This window comes from Aphelocoma coerulescens, chromosome 15, assembly GCF_041296385.1.
Source record: "Aphelocoma coerulescens isolate FSJ_1873_10779 chromosome 15, UR_Acoe_1.0, whole genome shotgun sequence".
NCBI lineage: Eukaryota > Metazoa > Chordata > Aves > Passeriformes > Corvidae > Aphelocoma > Aphelocoma coerulescens.
The window spans coordinates 9,783,663-9,806,024 of NC_091029.1; the positions used below are offsets into that span (position 1 = coordinate 9,783,663).

The following is a 22,362-nucleotide window of genomic DNA, read 5'->3' on the forward strand; positions in this document are numbered from 1 at the left end:
CAGCCCTGTGGTTGGGCTGGCTTTGCCCAAAGGCACTGATGAGGTTTGAAGCCAGGAGGCATTTCCCCATGCATGCAGCAGGCTTTGCATGAGCTCTGCTACTTAGCAGAAGGGAACTGACTTCCCAGGTGGAGCCAGAACTCCATAACCTTCTAGCATTTGAAAAGAAAAAGGGAGAGTGGGGGTTTGGCAACAGCCTCCACACAGTCCTGACAGAACAGTCTTCTCTCCATGGATCACTCACTTTCCAAGGAATTTTTCGTCGTCTGATCTTTAGATTCCTTTGTGCTTCTGGCCTTTAGATTCTAAAAGCAAAAAACAAAACCATGTAGCAGATGGTCAGTCACCTTGAAATATCACATGGGAACACAACAGACTATCTGCTCCTCCAGGGGAAGACCTCCATGTGAAAGGAGGACAGCCCTATCACAGTTCAAGTCAGTGATGGAAAAATGTGCTTTCCTTCTTGGTAAATCCACCAGTGCCATGTCACAGGCACCCACACATCTCAAATACTAAGCAATGTTCTAAGGAGCACCTGTCAATAGACATGAAGCAAAGCAGGGAACCACCTACAGCAACAGGGATGGGGGAGTTTTTAAATCACCTGCAGAAGAAAAGACATCCATAAGGACAAAGCCACCGTCCCAGCACCAATAAATAAAGTACAGGATTGGGATTCAATACTCCCAGGTATTGAATTCTTATTCCTGTACTCAGAGCTGGGTGACAGTTCTTTCACAGCAGCAAAGGAACACTGTCTGTGACTCTGCTCTTTGCCATGGGCCATGACATGCATTAATGTGCTCAGCTCCAAAATCCTCACCAGGACACAAATGAAAAAGTACCATCACTGTTATTCCAAATACAGTAGACACTGGCATGATTTCAGAATTATTCTTCAGAAACAGCAAAACTGAGGGATCATATTTTACCTCTTTATCATAAAAGTCTCAAGGGACATGCGATATAGAATGTACTCAGGAGTTTTCTCAGAGCACTAAACACCCCTGGTAGTATTCAGCTCTGATTATTCATCTGTTTTTAAGGAGACACAGGAAATTCATGTTTTCTTGGCAACTGAGTTCTTCAAGAAATAATCACTACAATCCAAAGAGTCAATGAGACCATGCACTGCAGGGAAAGCTGGTAGTCTGGGAAGCCTGAAAAAGTATTCAAAATGCTTTGACAAAGGTACTCCTCTGACAGGGAGGAAATCAGAGCAGGCCAAAGAACAGTATTACAGATTTATGGTTGACACACTTGCCTTTTTCAACAGAGAATTACTGTCTCCTCTCCATGCCAGTGAAGCCTGCAATCCCACTGACAGCCACGGTGCCAGCCATTAAGGATGGCTTCTATACCACAGCCAGAATCATCATTAGCAAGAGAAAGATTTAAGAAACTCACATACAGCTTTTCTTTCTAGAAATGCATGAAGGTGGCACAGAGCTGGAGAAGTTCAAAGCAATGCCAGTTTCTACCAGATTCCCTGGGTGGGGACAGAACACAAAGGCTGTGTCTGCAACCAGCCCAAGGTACAAATCAGTGTAAGAACAGGAGCTGAAGCAGGGAGTCTGTGGGAGCTCACAACTCCTCCAGAAGTCAGGGCTTCAGAGGTACTTGGAGAATAGACAGGAGTGACATGGCAGGGTATTAGTCAGCCCCAGACAGCTCGTGTGTCTGAACACCGTGACATTACCTCAGAGATTTCAGCAAACTGAGCATTGGCTTGGCAGCATTTCTCTGCTGTCTCCATAGCAACTTCATAGTTATCCACAAAGGCCCGGTACACTCCCAGCTGGCTGGCCTGCAGGAAGCAAAACAAAATAAAATAAATGCTGGGGAAGAAGGCAGTTTGGGATGGTCAGCCTTGGTATCTAATGATCAGATCATGTTCCTTCACACCAAACAACTACAGGGAACACTGAGCAGGCCCAGAATGACATCTCTGACCTGTCAATTTTGTCTAACCAGCACTGGTGTCCCCGTGCACCCAGTTCCGCCCTATGCTGAACAAGTTTACTGGTGAAGGATGTGAAAGCCTATGAGAATGACACATTCTTATTTCTGACATCTATTTTTCCCTTCTGAACTGCCAGATTAGTATCTATTAATATTGCAGCTCATTAATGTAACTGGAGCTGCTGGCTTTTTGCCACAACATATGAATCAGAGAGGAATGATTCAGCCCAACAGCACAAATGTGACCCCAGTAAGCTACTTGTTGGCTTTTGCATGATGGATATACTAAATCAAACCCAGATATTACCCATATCTGCATTAGTGAATATTATAATAAGAGCAGTGGAGTGCTGAAAATACAGAAGAGAGATCCAGAGCACAATCTGTTTGGATGGCAGTGACTGGGGCACTAGGTGACAGAAAATGGCAGTTTTTCCAGCAGAAGGAACATGGAACTGGTCCAGAAGAGGATGTAACAGGCCTCAGAGTACAGTAGTAAGTCATTATTACCACAGAGTCTTAGCACTGATCCCATTTGCTGACTTAGGAACTGCAGCCATATTCATGCCAGAGAACACAGGATCCAGCATGGGAAATCCCTGGGTAGCCTCCAAGCCTGTCTGGAGTGCAGAGCTGGCTTTGTCCTGCAGAGCTGCCAGGCTGGGCTGGGAACACCTTGGCAGCCTGAGCCTGCAGTGCCAGGCAGCAGCCAAGGGTGCAGTAAGGAGACATTGCCAGGAGGGCTGCACTCACCTCTGCACTGCTGCACATTCCCTGACCCTGCTGCCTGAGATGTGCAAGAGGCAGAGCAGGGAACTTCCCCACAGCCACTGCTCCTTCCCTCTCCTGCTCTCTCTCATAACCATTGTGCTCCCCATTCTCTGTGAAGCTTTGTGCAAGAGGTGATGGAAGAGGAAAAGCCACTCTCAGGACAACATTCCCTGCACAAACTTAGTTAACAGAGGCTGAGAAACAGTTAACTATTTCCTAGGTCACATTTTACTGAAAGACTAGAAAACAATCTCAACTCTCATACAGAATTACACAGTTGTGACTGAAGCTGAAGAAAACTGCGCTCACTTATACCAGGGATTACCCCAGCAGCACAGAGAGAACGAAATCTGCATTTGCCACTGATGCACAGTCCTGTGAAGACACTGCAGTCAGAATTACTGACCATTTGCAGGGCTTATGCCATTCAGATTTGGATGATGCCAGCTAACACGGCAGAGCTTTAAAGTTTCTCCATTCCCATGTGGTTCTTTCATTTCCTGCTACTCCTGAACAGTCTTTCTAAGCTTTCATTTTCCTCCTCTGAATGTGCCATCACAAAGACATATTTTTCATTAAAAACTGAGCTTCCAATCAAAGTAATAATGCTCACACACCATTTTCATGCTGGTTTATTTTTTTTTTTTCAAGTTAAAAAGAACACACTGAAAATGAAACAAGAGTTGTTGGAAATGGCTGGCTTTTGGATGTATTTTTTTCTGTTTCTGAGGCCTATCAGGGAGGACGTTTGCTAAATATTTCTTCATTTCTAAAAACAGCTCTAAAGAGTTTCCTTCCTAGCTATAAAAAAAAAATGTACAATATATTCCCCAAAAATGAGAAGCGTATTTCACTCCCACATGCCTGGCATCTTTTCTTTTTCTCAACAGGAAAAGGTGCAATAACAGTCAATTTGATGTTGCAAATAGATCATACTTTGTGCCAGAACACATGAAATTCTAAAACTCTTTGCATCCACTATCTGTAACTTCAATCTACTGTGCTGTTTTTGCTTGAGAGTACAGAAAATTAATGTCCTCAAGGACATCTGGATAATAACAAGTATTTCAGTGTTTATCATCAGACTGCATGACATGACCATGAGTAAACAGTCTGCTCCAAAAGATTTGATGTACATCTACTATAGATGCCTTATAAAGCCTGATGTTCTTGCTGTCATTCTCATCTAGTTTCTTCCCAGTGCCTGCCAAGAATTATTAGCTTTATCTCATCCAGCAAAGTGTTTGCAATTCCCACCGATGCTGTACCAAACCACCCAAAACTGAAACTGCTATGCCAGCTCAAAGTCTCCTGCACTAGGGCAGTTTGTTCTTTTGTTTCCAATGCTAATCCAACAAAATCAACAATTCTGCCACAAATGCAGAAAAATCAGGGGAACATAAGAGAGGAGGAAGGGCCAAACTCCTGCTCCCAAGATCAGCCAGCAACAAGAAATAGTCTGAAACAAAAGCCTGAGTAGCTGTGCAGCGAGCAGAGGGATGCTGGACAGCCCTGCCAAGGAATACGTGTTCAGGTCTTCTCCAGTTAGTGCTATTCCCACTGCTGACCACACGTCCAGTGCAGCTTGTGAGGCTGCCACTTCCAGCAGCCTTCTGTGTCTGCTTCAGCACCCAGCAGCAGCTGGGTTTGTCCTCTCAAACCAGCTGCTCAAATTGCATACCATGAACTAGTCACCAAAGCACCAACTTGACCCCTCCTGGCTAAAACATGCTGGCAGTGAAAAGCAGATTCCTGTATTTTCATCTTGAGCTGCTGGCATGTGCAGAAAACATCATCTTCCAGGCCAGCTCCCCCTGCTCCACAGGGGATGGAGCTGATGCTGAGCTACACAGCTGCTAACAATTGATCGACCCTGGTAAAGCATACTCCCCAGCCAATAAACCCCTCACTGGAATGTCACTCCTACCCTGAGAACCAGAGGCACCTCAGGAATGCAGAGCTTCTTTTCTAAAAAGGAAAAAACAGCTCCTTTAATCCTTTCCTCTCTGCACATGCTAGGGGAGAGGCTAAAGGGGCAAAGAAAACCTCCTAGAATGCAAACAATTTGTCATCTGGCTCAGAAACTCAGCAATTTTAATTCAGCCTCAGGAATATGCTGTATATATATCTTTGTCCTGTTCTGCACTCAGAGAATTTTGTTGAGGTTGCTTGGAGGATTCTCAGCTGCAGGTTAACTGCATCAGCATAATAGCAAGGGGAACAGAAAGGCCAGGATAGTGGCAGAAAAGCAAAGCCAAAGGTGATGACCATAAATCAGCACCAGGCAGAGCAAAGCACCAGAGAGAGAGTGAGGGAGTTCAACAGTAATGAGGAACACTTCACCAGTGGTGTTAGGAAGTTCACTTTGTAATACTACCACTCTCCCATCTTCATCTAAAGGAAATGCTTTGAGGACTCTGCAGAAACCCTGGAGATCCAACATTTATGTGAAGTTGTATTTATTTTACCACCACAGCTTGCTGTAGTCTTTAATTAAAGACAACGAAAGAGTCACTTTTGCTGTAGGGCCCTCACTGCAGTGGCAAAGTGAGGAGGTGAGAAGTGTCTCATCTATTCCAGCCACAGACTGATCCCTCTGGTCGCAGCTCCTGTGAGATGGGTGAGGGGTACCAGCACTTTTGGTGATGGCAGCTGACTCACCAGCTTTTGGAAGAGGTCCCCAACACGTTGCTGGTGACTCCATTGCTGCACTCGGGGAAAGAGCCCATCATAGAATTCTTTGTGGATCTCATAGAGCTCAGGCACTTTGAAGAATATTGTCTCAATCTGCTGACTGGTCAGCACGGGCTGGGAGGTGGTGGCAGCGGCTTTCAAAGGCTTCATAGGCTGAAATGAGGAAAGAAGGAAATCATTAGCATGCAAACCACCATAAACATTCACCTTTGCCACAATGCAAGTCATTTTTTATCCTATTAAAAACTGATATTTTCATTCACACAACTCCTGAAAGCTAGACATGAACAAGTTCTCTCATGGGGATCAGCCATCCCTGGTACATGAATTTTCCCTGGATATTAATGCTGCAATTAAAATCCCTCTGCACTCCATTTCCCTAATCTCTGTCCCACTGTACAGCAACATGTGTAATAATAACCACAGGATACTTAAAGATGGAGCTCCTGGATACTACCACATTAGCAACTCCCAAACTGTGCTACATCCAGTCCTTCCTTTAAGCCTCTCTCTCTACTGAAGGAGTAGCAGGTACCTTTTGCACCCAGCAACTTGTAACCCATGGCACATGAAGTTCAGGGGAACTCTGGATAGAAGCAGCAGTGAAAATTCAAGTACCAGTGTTTGAACTGGCATCTGTCCCCAGCACTTACCAGCAGCAGGGCCTCCAGGTGGCTCAGGTAGGTTTCCTCACTGGCTAGGATTCCTGACAGGACCCATTTTCTCATCTCCAGGCCTTTCTCCAGGTCTGGCTCACTCTACAAAGAAGTTGTTTAAGAGAAAAAAAACAATTAAAAAAAATAAAGAGCACGTTGCAGGGAGAGTAAGAAAAAACACCAAGAATGAGGATGGTGAATAAAAACCATTCAGTTGACCAGAGCATACTTGCTTTTTCTGTTTACTTTCAGACTAAAAACCAAACAAAAAATCCACCTATGCTCAGCATCTTGTTTCTAGAAATATGCAAATGTAAAACATTAAAGAAATTTTTATTTACCAGAAACTGATGCCGTTTAGATTATTTACAGGTGTTAGCTTCAGTCATCCAACCATGGTGCCTCAATTAGGTGCCCAGACCTCTTCACAAAATTCAAAACACGGAACTTAAAAATTCAGAATTCATCCTCCTAAACAAATCTTAGGGCCCTTGTTCTGTGCAACTCCCTCCCTCCTCCCACGGGAGCTCTCCAAAGCCATGTTCCTGTGAGCAGACAGGATCACTCCTCTGCACCTCCCCAGGTGTGCACGAACACGCCACAGTCACAGCCTGACCTGGCTCCACGGGGCTGTTCTTCCTCCCTCTCTCTACTGTTCCCTAACTTATTTTTCAGTGTCAGCTCGCACAGTGTCTATTTTTAGTGAGAGGATGGAATAATCAGCATGGCTTGGAATGCACATGCTGATTTTCTTATTGGGATTCCATGAAGGAGTTCTTAACCAAAACAACCAACGAGAGGGAGGAAAAAGCCCCACATAAATATGTTCATGGGCTAATGGGGAAGACTAGCGTGAAGTGTTAAGAGAAATAGTAATCCCTTCTGTTGAATTTCAATTATCCTTCCTCTCAAAACTGTTACCTGATAAAGTGTTTAACCTGATAAAGTGAAACTGAGTGTTTTCAAAAACTCTAGAAAAATTTCGTCAGGCAATGAAGGTTATAAATAATGAGAAACATTCCCCTTTTACAGAGTCTTATTTCCAGTTCTTTTTATTTCTGTCATTCACAGAAATAGCATTTTAAAACTCTCGCAACCTTTTAATGTTGTTAAATGTCTCTAAGAATAGAGTCAGAAGTTGGCTCTGAAAGGGTACATACTTTTCAAGGGATTTGGGTAGGTTTTTTGGGGCTCCATCCTACTCTTAATATCCAGAGGAATCTTCAGCTTTTGATTTCACAGTGGGAGGATTAGGAAGCAGAGCAGTACACTCCACTCTAGTGACTGAACATACAGCCCTATAGCTGCCCCCAAAAAAGCTCCACTTAGTTTAGGGTCCTCTGCAGATGTATAGATGAGGTACCTGGGCTATAGGTTCAGTTTGCAGGAACTATCACACCCTGAGTGTGACTTTGAGCCTACGCACAACACAAAGAAAGAAACAGATCCTCACGCTCCCAGATATTTCTGGATTCTGTCTCATCAATAACTGTTCTGATTTTTGAACAGTTTCATTAAATTTCACAAGCTATATTCTAGCCTAAAAGTCTTGCAGCAACTACTTCATAAAAAATTTGTGAGGTGTCAAATATCACCACCACCTCTTATATAAAAGTGGCAGACAGAAGCTGTTCTAAGGAAATGAGTAAGATTTACACACACGTTAGGTACTACATGGAAAGAAGAACTTCTCTTTGCATCCCGCCCTTCAGTAAGAACCGCAGTGCCTTTTAAAATCTTGAAAGGGCATCTCAAAGAAGACAGAAATTTGTAATTCACCAGTCAGTGTTCAGAAGACTTCAGAAAAACACCAGTGACAAACTACATGGTAAAATGAACACTGCACTAGACTGTGCATCTATGGAGCAGTTGTGTGACTGTCACAGAAATGTTTGACGAGGCTGTGACCATTCCTTATGGTTTCTGTGCTGGGAGTGCCTGGACGTCCAGCTCATGGACCATTTTGTAAGGCATGGTACACACATGTAATCAAGATGGGCAGCCCCAAGACATGTAACAAAGATTGCCTTCATCCAAAGAGGAAGGGATGTGGCAGCCCTGGTGCAAGAAAAACACAATTGCTCTTGGTTTCCAAATATTTCTTACAACACTTACAAAAGAAAAGTGCAGCTACACAAAGAAGCATTGAGAAAAACTAACAGTGCTCCAAAGTCCCCACTGCTGAGGATGAGGTAACTGGTCAATATTGACACAGCACTATAATTATCTTTACCAGGTTCTCTTGGAGGAGGTGAGGATTTAAAAACCAGCTGGGTATGTTTGTAACATCTGTAAAGAGCAGCACACAATGACAAGTTATTTAAATGACTTAAACTTCCCCATCACGACAGTGGCACAACAGTTTTCCTTACAGCACTGAGAACAGTTTTCCTCTTCAAAAGTGAAAGCTTTAATTTACAAGCCAGTTCTTGTTGGGCACCGTCAGCTGACGGAGACAGCATTTTCTGCCAGAATGTTAATTTCCTCCCGTTAAAAGAGATGCGCTTTCAGAGAGAAAAACATCTCCCAGGACATACTGCAGGCCTTCCTTCCTGGCCATTACCACAAGGGCACTGTGCAAAGTCCACGGTTTTGTCCTAACCCTTTTTTAATAGGGGCATTTTTCCAAGTGTGATGCTTGCAGAAGTCCAGCCTCGGCCACAGCCAGCCAGGACACAGGGCAGAACCTGGCTGCTTTATGCTCCGCACAGCAATTGCTGAAGAAACCCTCAGGGGAGTTTATCCAACAGTAACAGGGCACATTACAAGATCTCCAATGCAGAACCTCAAATTTACATACAGCTTTCTCCAGTGTGAAAAGATGATCCCCTGCACCCGCTGTGCCAGGGATCAATGCACCACCAGGGTGCTGCTCTGTGCATTGTGCTGCTGCTCCTGTTCCCTCCCGGGAGCTGTGTGCTGACAAGAGCTCCTGCTGAGGGAGGCCTTTGCTCACAGTGTCAGCTGGGGCTGCATGGAGCACAAGGAACATCTGGAAAACAGCCCCCATGCTTCTTGAGCCTCAGGGTGCTTTTTAAGTCACACTTGTTATGAAATGTACTCCAAGACTCAGAAAGTCACTTGGTGCCAAAATCATGAAGAAGAGGAGTAAGTTTATTATTTGGTATTATAACATTCCTCACTCAGATTTGGGAACAGGCTCACCTGCTCACCCAGAACAGGACAGCAGTGAGCAGGCAGAGACTGGGTGGGACTGTCCTCCCACCCTGCCCACACAGCAGCCAAGCTGTGATGCAGTCAGGGCCAAGGGCATTTCTGCTTTGCCTGTATCTGACACAGAAGGGAAACAAAGAGCAACACTGTGACTACAACAGCCTCGCTGCCCCTCTGTTCCTGCAGTCCAGCCAGGACAGTTAAGAGGGAACATCCTGGGCATCAGTATCAAGCTCCCCATCAGTACAGGGAGACCTGCCAAGGCTGAGGACTCCTTTCCCCTAGCCTGGCAAGAAGGGAGCAGTCTGAAATCTTTGAGCTGCTTGTAGCAAGTGGAGGAGCTGGTACCACATCTACCAGACCACAGAGGATGGGGAAAATACACCTATCACCAAAGTGCAGATGGGATGTTCCCAGCAGGAAGTGGGAGCAGCCTGTATTGGCAAACTCTAACCGCTCAGCAGGGAGTGCCAGGTGGTCAGCAGTCCATCCCATGCTTCCTACCCAGCTTGGTTAGCCTGTTTTCCACTTGTACAAGTCTGACTAGTATTTCATGCTCTGACTGTCCCTGACTCTTTGATGCCAGCATCCATGTCTAGCCCTTCTCCCCTGCCCTTCCATTTTCTGGCTACCTCTCTACCCACGTGTTTCAGAATAAATCTTACAGGACTGTACCAGGGCAGCAGCCAGAGCATTCCTGTCTCCTTGCCATGGGAGCTGTGAGGACCCAGCACCCAGCCAGATGTGAACAAGCAAAATATCAGTGCTTTGTTCCCACTCCTCATGAACTACATTTAAAAAACATCAAAACAATAAAGAAGGTAGAAAGCAGGCTACAGGAAATTACACAGGTATCTCATCCCTACAAGATCCTGGTGTCCCCTCTTCTCAACTGGGTGGTGCTCTTTGCTATTCCGAAGTCTTAAAAACCAAAAGATTGAGTCACAGTGCAATTTTGCAACCTGAACCATGGCCAGTGAGAGGGGTTGGAAGCTCTGCAGATATCAGAGCACAGATGCTGGCCCTGAGCCATGGCTGGGTTGAATGTGTTTACAGCTTGTCAGCCTAAGCACTTTAGTTTACTAACCAGGTTGGCATCGCATGTTGTGTTCAATTACTGCAAGGCTGACATTCACCAGCTCCAAGGTTTAGACAGATTCAGCTCTTCCTGACTCTGTTTAAAGAACTCGGGGCTTCCTGGTTCTTGTTTAAATTAACGGCAATAATTGTTTTCCTGCAAATGTTAGAAGAGCACAGATTAAGAATCTAGAAACCACAACACATAAGACTTTGCAAAGATTTTGCTGGCACAGCTCTGTAAAGAGAATCAGGGATTCAAAGTGGGTGTATAAAAGGCACTTTAACTCTTCCTTTGGTACAGGGTGTTCATACACCATGCAATGAATGCGTTCAAAGGCAAGGTTTCCCATAAGGACAGCTTGCAATCTCATACAGAAGCTGACAGCCTACAAAGGAGAAAAAACATTCAGTTCCATTTTTGAAGCGTAAATATATTTGCAAGCTTCTGCTGGAGGTGTCTCATTGTCTTGGTGATATTAAACAGGGCAAATTCTGTAATCAAGAAAATCATGCTCCATGTGGGGAGGGGAAGGAGCAGGGAGAGAAGCCAACATTATTTATAACATCAGTACTGGTGTGCCAGCTCTCTTCAGGAAGGGCTGTACATCCAGGCAGAGCCCTTAAGGAGCAAAGAATTGGAGAATAAAAAGGAAAACCTGCATCTGTTGGGGGTGGTGAGGGGAAAGTGACAGTAAAAAACAAACAAATCAATTCAAATACTGAGAGGAAGAAAGGAGAATGATTTAGAAATGCTGGAGGGGGAAGGACAAGCTAGCAAGAGTAGTACCAAGAAGAGCAGTAATCCCAGTTACTACTGTAGCTTCAGAGGTCAGCTTCTCTGCATCCCCTTGGGACCAAGCTAGGAGCAAAATCCACAACCTGCTCTGCCACAGCCCTGCTCTTGCTGAGCTGGCAGACAGCAGGAACAAAAGGATCTGATCTGAGGAAAGGCAATGGCTGCCAATACTGCACCAACCATGAATGCACAGCAGAAAAGGAAAGAGAAAGTCTACCTGAAAGTCTGTAAGTACCAGCCAATTTCTCCTCCAAACAGAACAGACAGCAGGAGGCGGTCGCTCAGCTTTAGCACTCCTGCCTCACTTGCTTTGATATGTGCAAGAATCGGAGAGATGTATTTTGTCAAAAACTCATCTTATAAATTCCTGAGAAGGGACTCCCTTCATTTCCTGAGGCAGTGGAATGAGCTTTGCCTTTCCACTGCCTGCCCTGCACCCACCTCCACAGAGCACCACGCACATCTCTGAGCCTGGCTCTGCTGGTGAGCATCCTGAAAGGCCTTTCTTATTTCTGCACCTCCCAGGGCTGCAATCTCTCCTCATATGAGGAGAAGCAACAGGATGACAGTAGGTGAAGCTTCCCCCTTCTCTTAGCCTTCTTTTGCCTCCAGGCTGCAAACTACCCACTCCAAAACTCCTGGCAGTAACTCTTCTCTACTGAAGGGTGTCAGTCACTGACTTTCCAGCTGTGCCAACACCTTCCTGTGGCCTAAAAATACTGTAGCAAGCTCTCCCTTTGTCCTCCTCTAACCGTATCCAGGTATTTTTCTCTGCTCTTTACACTCACTGTATGGGAAAGACAGACACATTCTCTCTCGTTCTGGGAGTGAATTATCACTACTTTTTACCAACAGTCTTCAGACACCTTCTGAAGCTACCAGCACTGTCTTATTTGGCAAACATTTGGGTTGACATTTTCCAAGAGAGGTTTCCAGAATTTCTGTAGAGTTCAATCATAACAGTTCAGCTGTTACAGAAAGGAAGGTTTGGGAAAATTAAATCACTTCTCAAGTTAAATAAACAAACAACTTAGGCATTAGTGGAACCTATTTCTCCTTTTTCTTTCTCCTTGTAGGCTTGCTTAAAAGCAAAGTTTGGCAAAAGCACTGGGTTTATGGCAGGACATGCATCAGCAGCCCAGCCTGAGATTCTAGAAGAGCCAGAAGAAAGGGTCTGACCCAACTTGCTCCATACAAACATTTGTTAAGGCCTCCTTACCACAAAAATGACAAGTCAAGGGCTGCTGAGATCCACACTACAAGTGCCTGTGTTGCTTGTCCCTGTCTGGGTCACAGACAAAACTAATGCTAGTGCAGCCTTGTCCTCCTCCTTGGACAGCAACAGTTTGTGCAGTGGGCAGGGAACAGGTGGAATGGGAATACCCCAGCTGTGGCTGAAGTGGCACAGTTTGGAGGCAGAGCAGGCAGCATCTCCTCATCTGCTTATGAGATACAGGTGGTAGGAGGGATTAGAAAACACTGCCCAGATGACAAAGTGTAAACCCTGCAAACCTCTGGAAGTCAACTGCAACCCTCAATTCTTGGAACAGTGTGTGCTGGGAGTTGGTCACCCTACACACTGAGGGAACAACAGGAAGCCCCTTCACTAATAGTCTAGGAGGTTTCCCTTGACTCTCTTCTAGCAAGAGACACTGCTTTTGGCACTCTGTGCTTTCTCTATGGTGGCTGGACAGAGCAGGTGAACCCTGATGTGCTACCCAACCAAAGGCTTTAGCTGCTTTAGGGAGATGGAAGAACTCAGTCAAACACCTGGCAGAAAAATACAAAGCCCAGAGCAAGCCCATAAAATAAATCGAAGCAAAATGCCCTTAATATTCAGATAGCAACAATGCAGTCCCCAAGAGGGAGGCAGGTCTCATGGATAAGGCAGATGACCACCACAGCAAAATGCTGCAAAGTCTGTGTGACAAGTGAATTACTTAGATTTATATTTATAAAAAATATTAAAAATATAAAAAATAAATTTAAAATATCATTGTTTGCAACATTTTCCGTTTTCTGGGTGCCTGACTGGAGTGCTGTTAACTCTTGGTTTCCAAGTGAAATAAAGGGAATTTTACTTTAATGTGAAGAAAGCTGTGTTAAAAGTCAGAACCTGGTTTTGCAGAATATTACACATCTCACATTAAGCACCCAAAACTAGCAAATGCTTCTCCCATAACCTGCCTGCCTTCATTACCTGTGGTTAGTGAACATACCATCCTCTTACCTCACAGAAACACTGCTAGGATAATTAAGACCTGTGTGGCATTCCAGCTGTATTTGAAGTTAATGGAAATGAATACTTTTGTACCCAGACCAGAGTCTGCAGTGTCCTGTAAATAAGGTGCACATGCAGCTTTAGAGATAAAATATTGACTCCAGTGAGTATCGTTCACTATACCCACTGCACAGGGCAGGAGCCCACAGGAAAAATGGGACAATTGAGTAATTCAAAGTTATCACAAAAATTCAAGACTTCTTAACTTCTGAATTACTTTACAACCCTAATGTTTTGCCATGGTGTATGTAGTGCATGCACTGTGTTACATACAGTTCATTCCCAGACTGGTCATAAAAATAAACTGAAATTTTCAGAAGTAACTGCAGGCACTGAATGAAAAAGTAAAAGGATAAGAAGACAACGTTAAAAGCAAACACATCTAAACAAAACATGTTTTCTGCTAATCAAGTTTAGTGCAAAATAAAATAGCAGAGACATACGTCCTGATATTTCTGGTCCAACACAATTGATGTGTTTGGCTCAGCAGTGTGTTTAACACCTAATTTTGTTACTGATGTCTTTTCCACTAGAGCTGAAAACATAACTCAGCAAAAGCCATCTAACAGCTCGTGATGACTGAAAGTTTAACTTGCTTGGGATATACGTGGACATAAATTAGTCTCTTTATCTTTGTCATGGACTGTCCAGGGACTGTCATCTGTAGACTGATTACAGACAGGATCAATTGAATCAACTAAGGTTCACGATTAAAAGCCTACTCTGTATCAGGACACCCCTTTCTTTTGGAAGCCATGAAACATCTTTTTATAGTCAGAGAAAAGAAAGCAGCAACTTACGTTAAAAACTATTTTTGAAGAAGCAGCCTTCAAGCATTATTAAAGTAACTTTTAAATTAACTACTGTTAAATGCTTATGAGGCAATATTTAAACAAATAAAGCACAACATTAACTATTAGGCAGTGTCTCTTCCAGGCCTCCAGTCACAAGCACTATCATAACTGGTTCTTTGAAGATAACTCTCAGCCATGTGTAGTCACACAGTGTTTTTCCTTCATCCTGAGAAACATAACCTGGAAATCTCAAGCCAATATTAAAATGGTTTTGGAGCTTTTTACATTTACTAATGATAATTTCTTCATTCAAAAGCCTCTTACATATCACAAGAATTCTCATCTTGAGAGATAAGAAAACATCTCATAATTAATAGACTAAAGCATAAGTAGCTAACTAGGTTCCACACTTTACAGTTAAATAAAATTAAGCAAACACTAACAATATATGTATTTGATAACGTTTCAAGAAATCTTGACATTGAATTTTATAAATGAGAAAGAACAAGGACACTGTATCAGGAAGGATTCTTAACCCAGAATTCATCCTGGAAGAAGTAAGCATAGATATATGACAGTAACCAGTAGAGAGCAGAAGGATGTGTATAATGAACTCTGAGCACTGATGGTTTGGGGAACTTCTCAGACTTGCCTTTTGATGCAAGATAAATAAAACTGCCTGATAATGGTGATGGTGTTGATTTACACGTACACTGATATCTCTAAAATATCCATAATTATCTTCCATGACCTCTTAACTAAGAGGGAAGAACAACATAAAGGCAACACAAGTTAAAACACTTGGATGAGAGATTTCAAAGTGTCATCTACAATGTGGGAATTCAAGGTTATTTGGCACACTTTCATAGAAATACTGTAGGAAGGAAGTGACAGTTGGCTTTGCGCTATTAAACATTTTTATGAATGATTTGGGGAACCCAGAAGTTTGAAAATGACAAAGATATTTAGGGAAACAGCAACTTGGGACTCAAGTGCTCTGCAATCTATTGCAAAAGGATAAAAAGAAGCGAAAGGTTGAAAGTCAAAGAGATTAATCCAAGCTGAAACTCAGACATTTTGGACTGTGAAGACAGCAGAGCCAATAGTTCTTTACCAAGTCATACAAATGACTCACTACCAAGACTATTGTAAAAACAAAAATAGAAATTTTCCTGAAATTCCAAGCTACAGCCATGCTATTGAACCTGAAGCGAAACCAAAGCAAGGCAGACTGAAGGGCCATGTTAAGCCACAGGTCAGGCAAGGCAGTCCCTTCTGTACTTTTTACCTATGATAACTGATTACACAGACAGCTATTTAGTGAACAGTCAAATCCATCACAAGCAGTGGCCATCTCCCACCCAAAGTCACCACTTCAGAGCTGGCAGCTTTAATTCTTTTTGCTCCATTTTCACAGGCTGAAGGAAATAGGTCTTCCAGATGCTTGATCGAAATCCTTAACCTACCTGAAAAGAACTTTTATTTTCCTAGTGAAAGGCAATGACAACTCACATGCAGAGATGTATGAATGTGTTTCGTTCCATGGTCTCCTTTCCAAAATATCTGCTGTTTAGAGACCCTCTCAATTGCAATTAGTCACCAATTCTCTCCACTAAAATGCACAAAGGGCTCAAAAATCATACACACAACACTGACCCCTGAAGTTTAGGCCTAGCATCAGCTAAAAGCCTCAGTTTAGCTTTAAATGTACACCATCAATAGGCAGTGCTGCATTATGTCAGGTAATGTGTCCCACAGCGCTGGCAGTCCCCGTCTGTCCCCTGCTCAAGCTGTCCACCCCCTGCAAACCTACAAGGCTTTGCTGACTCCACAGAGGCAGGACAGGACTCACTGATTTTGTGGATTCCAGAGAGCCCGAGGACAGTGTGTCCCGGCTGCCGCGGCTCTTGGAGCTGAGGTGGGGCGAGGAGGATGGCGAGTCGTCGATGTAGGGCATCATGTCATGGTGCCGCCTCTGCTCCTCGGCGCGGTCAGCATCGTACGCGTAGCCAGGCGGGGTCCCCCCGAACGGGGCATCTGCAAAACACACACACAAGGGTCTGCTCACCCTGCAGCTGGGCACAGCACGGGCTGGGCAACAGGTACAGCCTCCCAGCTGCTGTGGTTAGTTATCAGTAAACCCAGAGTCAGCAATGGTTAAATACAGATCAAGTAGAGGAGTAAATATAATTAAATTCATGTTGTCACCAAAAGTTCATTTCACTTATTCTAAGTCCTAAAAAGCAAAGTCCTTTCTAGCATTAGTGGTCATTTAATTACAGCGCTTTCCCTCACACTTTCCTTCAAAAGCATGAGCATCAAAATAGCAGTCTGGGTTTAGGAACGTACTGGGTAACAGACCCTGGGTTTTCTGTCGATCAAGAGCAGATGATGCCCCTGCCAGTTTAGGAAAGATAGGTAATACATGGCTCAGGGGAGAACTGTAACTCTCTCCATACCTCTCAGCAACAAGAGGACTAGGAAAGAAAGGTCCTACATGTCAAGTGAACCAACCTACTGCCAAAAATAAAATCCTAAAAGGTCCTTTTCTGTTGGCTGCCCCACCTCCTATTTTGAGCTTAACCCCTTAAACAAATAAACAAACCACCACACAGTTCCCTTCTATATATCCCGTCTCCCCTCCCCCAAAAAACCCTAAAACAACACATCCAAAACACAAGCAGAAAAGGATGGTGGCATGAAGGGTCAAGTTAACCATTACTGCATGAGACATCAATGAACTTCTGCCGGAAAAATGAGTAGCAAAACTGGTTATGGCATCTTTAGTTGCTGCGTACAGAGACTGCTCCTGAAAAAATCTCTAACAAGAACACATGGCTCCTTCTGCCATAAGCTAACAGGCTTTTCACCTCTCTGCACAAAGAAATATACCCAGAGGACCCAAATTTAGTGCCTCTACAGTGACACCGCACCATGATTTCCACGGGCCTGTGAAGCACTTTCACCTGCCAATGCCCAGAAGTGTCCTGTGTGTGATAGTAACAGTGATGCATGGGCCACTGCCCACAAAATGGTAGAGTTGTTCCTCCTCTTTCAGCTACAAGTCACAGAATGCCATTCTTCTCCCCAAACTGAAGAATAACCCCAAGAAGATAAGCTAGATCTGCCTTTACAGTAGCCAATGAGCCTTATGGAAGACAAAGTCATCAAAAGAGAAAAAACAGTTATACTTGAACAGATGTAGAACCAATTTCTTACTTTTTTTCCACAAAAAATAATATCATGAAAATATTATTTTAGATATTATTTTCATATTTAATAATATGAAAATAATAAGCAGTTGCTGCCAAGCATACTAATAATCCTGTTATACATCACTTCGGCAGGGTGGAGGAGTAACATTTTAAAGCCCACTTTCCTCCCTCACAGTAAACTCAGTTAAAGCATGACTCATTTCAGTAAAAGATGTGAACTTTATGTGGAACAGAATAAAACTTGATCTATGTGGCTTTTTTGGGGGGGAGAGCTGGTCTGGGGAATTTACACAAACAATATACTGAAAACCCAACAATAAACTCACTGTAGATGTGAGCCTCTGTCTCAGCTTGGACCAAATGCCACCCAGCTAAGTAACAGCCTGATACAAAAACTTTAGGCTGCGGAGAGACTGTGGCAATATTATTTTAACAAACCCAGTGAGTTTTATGTCACCCACCTGCTCGAGTTACTACCTTGTGCTCAAGCTCTCAGAGTTCCTCAAAATACATGTTAGATTGTGCGCAATCACAGGAACAAAGGGCAGAGGGAAGGTAGCATCTGTTCTCTGGAAGGAGCTTTGGTCTAGATGTTAGAGGTTTCCAAGGACCACAACCATTTAGAAAACACCATAGAAGTTGATTTGCTAAACAGTGGCTTGAATGGGAGTTACTGAAAAAAAGAACCTTCTAACCCAAGAAACCTGTGCTATATTACTGCCAACTGAACACTGGCATTATCCAAGGAGGAACATCAGTACTGGGCACTTATGCTGGCCTCAAGCCTACTCAAAGAAGAGTTCCTTTTCCTGCAGAAGTTTCTTCAAACTAATCTTATGCAAACCAATTTCTCCACACTCATGCAGTAACAAGACCAAGTCGCTGTGTGGAAATTAAGGCAGGAATATTTTTTTCACTCCCAGCACTCACTCTCAGAATGAATAGTTTGCTCCACTTTTTGTAGTGGGGGAGTAAATGCAGACTAAAATACATTAGTAGAAAGGCTTGCAGTGAATAACAGTATTTCCACTTTCCTCACTTTCTCCAGCTAAAAACAGCTTCGCACTTCTACCTCCCATAATGCGTTCTGTCTCCTACTGCACAGGAAAACCTTTACCTGAAACTGGAGGAAACAACAGGTGGAGGATCAGCTCTGCAACAAGATTCAGTCTACTTTTGAATCATTTTGTCTCCCTAGCCATAAAAAAAGAAAACAAGACATCTCAACAAGGAATGAATCTATCAGTGTCACAGACTGCTATGAGATCTGTTCATAGAGCTCCACACAGGATTTGAAACTTTATTTCTGTATCCTCCAGGGATTCTTCACACATTAAAAAGCTTAGAAGTAGTTGTAATCCCTCTTTCTATTATTGCTGCATACCGCACTGAAATCCACCTATGGAGATTTTAATTATCGCAAAGGCAGAAAGACCTTCTTGCATTTTTTCTGCCATTTTTTCCAAGAGAAGCGAAGTACTGCCATAGCCAGATACACTGCACAAGCCTGAACACCAGGAACAGAGGTAGCCTTGTATCTTGGTGATTAAAGAGCCCACTGTTGCCACGGAAACTGGGTTATTCAGATCTCCTCAGCCCAGCACAATGCTCACAGGCTGTTCAGCCTCCACCTGGGAGCAAATAGACCACAGCAAAGAGAGCAGAGCCAGGAGCTCACCTGCTCTGACACTTCCAGCTGCTCTAGGCACTGCCATGCTCGATGGCAAGTGGAGACAACAGATGGGCTCAAGCAAGAGCACTTGGTTTCTTAGCCAGTGCCTCTGTTAAGGAGAGCATTAAGAGGGTTCTTATTCTCATGTTAGGGCCAGCCAGTCTCAGACTTACTATCAATAACTGAGCCATCAAGGCCAGAGGAAGATGAACCACAGCAACAACAGACAACTGCTGACAAGAAAAAGGGCAGGCAAACAAGGACAATGGGCTCCAATGGGCACCAAGGACACAGCTAAATGAGGGTTCTGTTTCTCATCTCACCACCAGGCACATCCCTTTCTCCTCCTCTCTGGGTAACCTGAAAAAGATCTCATCCCATAGAGAAGAGCAGCAGCTGTGACTTAGAGAAATGAGTCCTCTCAGCACGCAAGAGGAACTATTTCTACCCTGGCCTTTCTCTTACAGTACCACTCTCCTGCACCAGCACAACAGGCGAGTGAACCACCTGGGGTTACAAAGGCTCATCATTAATTCACACATTCTGCAAAAAACCTCTCAAGCATTTACTTCTACCTTTGGTTCGACAGAAACAGCCTGGCCTTGCTTTGCTTCAGCTTATATGAGTCTGTTCTAGCATTTTTCCTTCCTCAGTTACTGCTTCCATCCTCTCATCTTCTTTCTCATCTCTATACCATTTTCATTTTCTTTTGTTTTTCTCAAATGTAATATTCCTTTTCTCTACAATCTTGTGCTTCCCCTCTTCTAAACTGCTTCCCTCCTTCACTGCTTCAAATTTCACCTGGCTGGGGGGTAAGGAAGAATCTAACAAATTTACAGTTACAAATTCACTGGCACTCAGAGCAAAGCAACAGTGCTCCCTTGTCCTGTTGCCTACACCCTTCCTGCTGGGTGCCGCATTCATTCTTTGGAAATATGAAATCATAGACCTAATGTGAAAGCAGGAAGGGTAAAAGAAATTAACTTCTAAGTAAAAAGAAAGATTATCTGCATCTAATCCATGGCCACACAATGGTTCAAATGCACGTGTCATACTTTCACAGCAGCACAACATCCAGAGCTGCTTGAGAGGCTTAAGAGCAGCATGCAGAGAAGATTCCAGGCGAGCTGTGCTCCAGCTAATCCCGCTAAAAGAGCAGTGAAGCCACAGCAGCTCAGACCTGCCTGCCTAAGTAAATACCTAGAATCCTGGAGGGGGAAGGGAGCTGTACGTCCTGCCAAAGCCCCACATCACTGTGGCTTCTTTGTGAACGGTACCCAGGCTAGCACAAGTTTGTAATGTCTACACTCACTCCAAAAACATCCCCACAGCTGGAAAGCAGAACAGAGCTGAGGCAGTTTGCACCCTTGTGTTTCTATGCCAGGGAATGTGTGAGGCCATAGTTTGACAATGCACTGTCTTGGCAGCAATAGGGTTTTAGGTTTCCCTCACCAAGCCATAAACCACTTCATGGCCCTTTCCCCTCTTATCCCCTTAGTTCTGCAACCCCATCAATGCCTGTGGTCCAGATAAAGAACTCAGCCAGCTCAAAGAAAAATATCTTTGACGCTTCCCTTCTAAGCTGGATCAGCTCTCTGATCTAGTTCATGGCTCAGAAATCCAAACTGGAAGGATACACGCATGGTAGATCAGGGGTGGGTACACTTAAAAGCTTCTACTGCAACTAAAGAATATACTAGCAAAACACTGCTTCACTTCCTTTAGGCTGAAGCTTAGTCGATTCTTGCGATTTACACGTGGCTGCTTTAGGGATAAATTACCACAATGCAACACCGCTTCTATTTTTATTTTTCCTTTGTAACCTTTAAGTTACTAATGTGCCTTCCAACCTTAGCTCCAGCTTTTACATATCACTGTTTACTTGGTGATAAACAATTCAGAAGCATGTCATTTTATTTCTTAGTGCTGGCCAGGCTACTTGGAGAAGGATCAGGGATTGAGGCCCAGTGCTAAGCACATGTAGAAGTGCATCAGTGTGGATGGGCTGTGAATGCAGTTGCCTGGGGAATGCAACACCATTCCCTAAAAGATACAATAACTAAGCTGTGAAAAGCTAAACATCTTGCTTATTTCCTTGACATATCCTGAATTATTATCTCCATACCCAGGAAATAGTACACTTAATATGTACCCTTTCACACAAAACTGAGATCCACAAATGATAATTATGGTGTTTACCTATACCAGGAGCCTGTCTCCCAGGCCATAAAGACCACATATCAGAAGAAAAAGAACAGATATATTTGGCATGTCAAGTCCCTACAACTTTATTTTTCTCAGATGTATGAAGAAAAGGCTAGGCTAGGATGCTAAACAGATTCAATACAGTTTTCTTCATCCTTTCTATCTCTTCTCTATGTGAAGACAGTACACATACATGTAAGGATGTTTAGTGAACCCTGAAGTCCCCACTCAAGTACAAGACCAGTTCATTTAACAACAAAAAGTCCCATTAATTTATAAAACCCTTCTTTAGTATGAGATGAAAACAAAGACAAAAAGCATCATAAGTTAGCTCCAAGGCTGCCTATGGCCTCAGACCATATTTCTCCTTTAGACACATGAACTAAAGCCAACTGTAAGTACTGACAGACTCCTACCAGGCACCCCATCACTGGCCATAGAAAACGTCCAGAGGATGATCCTGCACACTGCTGAACAAGCTGACTGGGAGCATGGGCTGCAGAAGCAGAACTGCCGTGAAACACATAACACAGCTCACCCCCAGGAAACACCCATCAGCTCAAACCCAGAGTTAAACAAGCCATTTCACACAGGCTGCACTGTCCCTTCTGCAGGAGACATGAAACCCCCTCCAGGGAACAGAACAAAAGGTAAGCAGCACCCAGGAAGGGAGGTTTCTAAATACATTGCTGAACACTAGAATGACAACTGCAGCTTATGCAGCATGCAACAAAGGAGTTTGTGAATCCAAAATTTCAGCAGATTTTCCATCAATCACCAATATCCATTTCAGGTTTGCAGCCTCTGCTCTCCCATTCCTGTAAGTAATTTCTCAATCATGTGGAGTGGCTGCAGAAACAAGACCTGTCACATATAAATTTTACACAATGCTTCGATGTCTGCTAGGGAAGGGTAAAGCCCTCACATGGGAGTCAAGTGTGCATGTGCATGTACAGATTGAGAACTGCATCTTATTTTTGAGATGGAAGGAGGGGAAAGCAATGTACCTTGCATATGGAAGCAGCAAGACAGCTGGTGGTTCTCCACCCTCCCTCCCCT

General features: G+C 43.8%; 1 protein-coding gene across 6 annotated transcripts in view; it reads right to left on the reverse strand.

Moving 5' to 3' along the window:
• The window catches only part of BCR (BCR activator of RhoGEF and GTPase), a 99,806-nt gene that overhangs the window by 36,131 nt on the left and 41,313 nt on the right, over nt 1-22,362 (reverse strand). For 4 of the 6 annotated variants that reach the window (XM_069031427.1, XM_069031426.1, XM_069031430.1 and 1 more), the window contains 5 exons: nt 16,064-16,248; nt 6,084-6,188; nt 5,398-5,583; nt 1,703-1,810; nt 245-305 (listed from right to left, as the gene is read on the reverse strand). In XM_069031427.1, the coding sequence (XP_068887528.1) occupies nt 245-305; nt 1,703-1,810; nt 5,398-5,583; nt 6,084-6,188; nt 16,064-16,248 (645 nt within the window). Of the gene's footprint in view, nt 1-244; nt 306-1,702; nt 1,811-5,397; nt 5,584-6,083; nt 6,189-6,427; nt 6,447-6,702; nt 6,727-16,063; nt 16,249-22,362 lie in introns of those variants that run through there. The other 2 variants (XM_069031431.1, XM_069031432.1) reach the window with 2 other exon arrangements.